This window comes from Nicotiana tabacum, chromosome 17 (genome assembly GCF_000715075.1).
Source record: "Nicotiana tabacum cultivar K326 chromosome 17, ASM71507v2, whole genome shotgun sequence".
Classification (NCBI taxonomy): Eukaryota; Viridiplantae; Streptophyta; class Magnoliopsida; order Solanales; family Solanaceae; genus Nicotiana; species Nicotiana tabacum.
In genome coordinates, this window is record NC_134096.1 from 65,306,650 (window position 1) to 65,311,097 (window position 4,448).

Consider the following 4,448-nt stretch of genomic DNA (forward strand, 5'->3'; position numbering starts at 1 on the left):
CCAGTGAGCCACCCCACACTTAAGATTTTAAAGTGGTGCATGACTACATAGCACTAGTCTTACAATCCCGGAGACTCGGGCTCCAATGGGGACAGAGAATGCCTTTGAGGCATACTGACAAACACTTAACATGCACTAGTGCCATGTGAGTGCTTGTAGGGATAGGGGATTGCCTTACCCTCCCAAATCGGCTTGGGAGTTCCGTACTACCACTTGTTCACACAATAGCAACACCATTCCTATGGGGTTCATGGGGTTGGGGACATATAAATACATTGTTACAATGAAGAACAACCCCAAAATTTGTGCCCAATGTCATGCATTCACCCACTCGAAATTGCCAAAGAATATAGATAGAAATAATACCTTAGATGTTTAAGAGGAGGGATTGCCCTTGAATTGATGTTGCAGGTGAAGGAAAGAGCAGAAGATGCTTGTCTTCAATGGGTTTGTGAGGGAGGGGGCTTTGCAGTGTTCTTCTTGCGTGAGTGTGCGAGCAGTGAATCTTTGGGCAGTGAAATTTTGAGTGTGTGTGTGTAGTAAGGTTTTGGGCTTTAGGTTAGGTTTTAAGGGAGGGGATTAAAAGAAATAAAGGAACTGGGATTAAAATAAACCAAGATTTTCACTTACCTGGCGACGCGAGGTCACTGCTTCGCCTTAATCCTCGCGAGGCGAGCTCCAATGCCAGATACACCTCTACTTACCCCTCATGAGGCGAGCTCCAACGCGAGCTTTACATCAGGCGATGCGAGAGCTAACGCCTGGACCAGCTCATTGTGGACCAGGCGACGCGCAATGCACTGTACGACTTGCTAAAATTACCTCCAAACATGTTAGTACCTAAAAACGAAAAGAAAATTCTAACTACACTAAAACTCAACTATGAATTAGGTTGCCTCCCAACGAGCGCCTTAGTTAATGTCATGGCATGACGAATACAACATTACAATGGGTTGCCTCTCATGAAGCGCCTGCTTTAACGTCGTGGCACGACGCAGGCAATCGACTTAAGGCTCGCTCAACATTGGTGGCTCGAGCAAACGAGTCACCGACACTACTTTCGCATCATCCATGCCCAAATAATGTTTTAACTTGTGCCTATTGACTCTGAATGTGCGAGGAGTCATTTTCTGCAGCAATCTCTATGGCACCAGTGGGGTGAATCTCTACCACACGAAATGGTCCTGACCATCTTGACTTCAATTTGCCCGGAAACAACCTCAATCTCGAATTGAATAATAATACCCTATCTCCCGGCTTAAAATTTCGCTCAAGAATATTTTTGTCGTGCACCAATTTCATTCTTTCCTTGTACAACCTTGTACTCTCAAAAGCATGGTACCGAAACTCGTCAAGTTTATGCAACTCTGTGACTCTACTAGTTCCAGTGACCTCCACGTCCAGATTTAATTGTCGCAATGCCCAGAAGGCTTTATGCTCTAACTCCACCGGCAAGTGACATGCCTTTCCAAACACCAATTTATACGGCAACATTCCAATCGGAGTTTTGAATGCAGTGCGGTAGGACCATAATACATCATCCAATTTTCTTGCCCAATCAGTCCGAGTAGCATTTACAGTTTTGATCAAAACACTCTTGATTTCTCTGTCTGACACTTCGACTTGCACACTCATTTATGGGTGATACGGAGTGGCAACTTTATGGCGAACGCCATATTTCTCCAACAACTTTTCAAAGGCTCAATTGCAGAAATAGGTACCCCCATCACTGATGATAGCTCTTGGAGTGCCAAATCAGGTGAAGATGTTCTTTCTCATGAAACCAATAACTGCCTTCGCATCATTTGTAGGAAGTGCGACGGCTTCTACCCATTTCGAGACATAGTCCACCGCGAAAAGTATGTACTTGTTATTGTATGAGCTAACAAATGGTCCCATAAAGTCGATTCCCCACACATCAAACACTTCTACCTCTTGGATCGGGTTCATGGGCATCTCATGTCGACGGTAAATATTCCCCGTTCGTTGGCACTCATCACAAATTTTCACCCAGAAGTGTGCATCTTTAAACAGCGTCGACCAATAAAAACCTGACTCTAACACTTTGGCCGTTGTACTTACGCCCCCAAAATGTCCTCCATATGGTGAAGCATGACATGCCTGCAAAATAGAAGATTGATCTATCTCAGAAATGCATCTCCGGATCATGTTATCAAGACAAATCCTAAATAGATATGGTTCATCCCACAAATACATATGACAATCACGAAAAAACTTTTTCTTTTGCACAGAAGACAAGTCATAAGGAACAATACAGCTTGTCAGGTAATTTGCAATATCTGCATACCATGGTGTAGCATTGAGGCTCGTCGCTAAGAGTTGTTCATCCGGAAAAGTCTCCACAATCTCTTCCACCTCAACCTTCTTCTCGAATCCTTCCAGCCTAGACAAGTGATCAGCCACTTGGTTCTCCATTCTCTTTCGGTCACGGATTTCCAAGATAAATTCTTGCAGTAGTAGCACCCATCGAATCAAGCGTGGCTTTGACTCTTTCTTCTCAATTAGGTACCTAAGAGCAGCATGTTCAGTATAAACAATTACCTTCGAGCCTATCAGGTATGACCTGAATTTGTCAAATACGAACACTACTGCTAGCATCTCCTTCTCGGTCACTGTGTAATTTAGTCGGGCACCACTCAAACTTCTACTTGCGTAATATATTGGATGCATGACTTTATCTTTTCGCTGCCTAAGAACTGCTCCCACAGCATAGTCGCTCGTATCACACATCAGCTCAAATGGTTTCCCCAGTCGGGTGCAATTATGATAGGTGTTGTTACCAGCCTCTTCTTCAATTCCTCAAAAGCTACCCTACAGTCATCAGAAAATAAAAAAAGTGTGATCTTTTTCAAGCAATTTACACAAGGGGTTAGCAATTTTGGAGAAGTCTTTTATAAACCGTCTATAGAAATCGGCGTGGCTAAGGAAACTTCTTATTGCTTTGACGGAAGCGGGTGGTGGAAGCTTTTCTATCACATCAACCTTTGCATGATCTACCTCAATGCCCTTACTCGACACTAGGTGCCCCAAGACTATACCTTCCTGTACCATGAAATGGAACTTTACCCAGTTGAGAACCAGATTAGTCTCCGGACATCTTTTCAGTACTCTTTTCAAATTCTTTAGGCAATCATCGAATGAGTCTCCCACTACTGAGAAATCATCCATAAAGACCTCCATTATGTCCTCTACCATATCTGTGAATATGGCCATCATGAACCTTTGAAATGTGGTGGGTGCATTGCATAGGCCAAACGACATTCTCCGAAAAGCGTAGACGCCATATGGACAGGTGAATGATGTTTTCTCTCTATCTTCTGGAGCAATGGAGATCTGACTATACCCCGAGTATCCATCCAGAAAGCAAAAATGGGACCTCCCGGCCAGTCTATCTAGCATTTGATCAATGAACGGCAAGGGAAAGTGGTCTTTTTGGGTGGCCTTGTTCAATCTTCTGTAGTCCATACAAATTCATCATCACGTGACTGTTCTTGTTGATTTCAACTCGTTGTTATTGTTTTGCACTACTGTCATCCCACATTTCTTTGGCACACATTGGACTGGGCTGATCCAGTTGCTATCGGAGATGGGGAAAATGATCCCCGCATCTAACCACTTTATCACCTCCTTTTTCACAACTTCCTTCATGTTGGGGTTCAACCTTCTTTGATGTTCTCTGGAGGGTTTGTGGCCATCTTCCAGTAGAATCTTATGCATACAGAAGGCCGGGCTGATACCCTTAATGTCTGCAATGGTCCAACCAATTGCAGTTTTGCACTCAATCAATACCTGCAAAAGCTTTTCTTTATGCACATCTAATAAACCCGATGAGACAATAACAAGTAAAGTTGAGTTAGGTCCCAAGAAAGAATACCTGAGATGAGGTGGTAGTGGCTTCAGTTCCAACTTTGGTGGCTCTTCTATCGATGGCTTAGCTGGAGGAGTTTTCCTTTCTTCTAAGTGCAAAGGCTCAAATTCGAGCTCTCTTTTCCAAAACCTTGGCTTTCAAGAGCCAGTATCCACTCCGCCAAGTCCTCTCCATTTACTTCATCTAAGTTCATGAGACAGGCTGTTAGAAGGTCTTTAGCATTCAAGGTCTCATCTTCCTCCTCCAAAATTACATCCACAACTTCTATTAGAGAGCAGTTAACAAATTCACTTGGTCGCCGCATAGATTTTTGCACATTGAATGTTATCTCTTCATCATTTAGTTTCATTTTTAGCTCTCCAGTTTCACAATCAATTAAAGCTCTCCCAGTGGCCAAGAATGGTCTTCCCAAAATTATGAGAATCTCCCCGTCAACCCGGCAATCCAGAATGACAAAATCTGCTGGGAACACAAACTTCCCAACCTGTACTAATAATACATCATCTAGAATACATGATGGCCTCTTCACTGTCCGGTCGGCTAGCTGTAGTATCATGGA

General features: G+C 43.5%; 2 protein-coding genes across 2 annotated transcripts; both read right to left on the reverse strand.

Annotated features, from left to right (window-relative positions):
- Positions 1-1,098: 1,098 nt before the first annotated feature.
- Positions 1,099-1,635, reverse strand: LOC107776933 (uncharacterized). Its single transcript, XM_016596887.2, has one exon. It carries the CDS (start codon positions 1,633-1,635, stop codon positions 1,099-1,101), a length of 537 nt encoding a protein of 178 aa, XP_016452373.2.
- A 120-nt stretch (positions 1,636-1,755) lies between these two features.
- On the reverse strand, positions 1,756-2,751 carry LOC142171905 (uncharacterized). Its single transcript, XM_075235623.1, has 3 exons — positions 2,585-2,751; positions 2,277-2,530; positions 1,756-2,024 (listed from the first exon to the last, which is right to left on the reverse strand). The coding sequence occupies exons 1-3, from the start codon at positions 2,749-2,751 to the stop codon at positions 1,756-1,758; spliced, it is 690 nt and encodes a 229-aa protein (XP_075091724.1).
- Between the last annotated feature and the right edge of the window lie 1,697 nt (positions 2,752-4,448).

Coding starts and splice junctions, on each gene's coding strand:
- LOC142171905 (XM_075235623.1), bottom strand. CDS start 2,751: ATGTGTGATACGAGCGACTATGCTGTGGGAGCAGTTCTTAGGCAGCGA. Junction 2,531..2,584: donor TTCGTATTTGACAAATTCAG/GTCATACCTGAT, acceptor TGCTGCTCTTAG/GTACCTAATTGAGAAGAAAG. Junction 2,025..2,276: donor TGCAAATTACCTGACAAGCT/GTATTGTTCCTT, acceptor CGCTGTTTAAAG/ATGCACACTTCTGGGTGAAA.
- LOC107776933 (XM_016596887.2), bottom strand. CDS start 1,635: ATGAGTGTGCAAGTCGAAGTGTCAGACAGAGAAATCAAGAGTGTTTTG.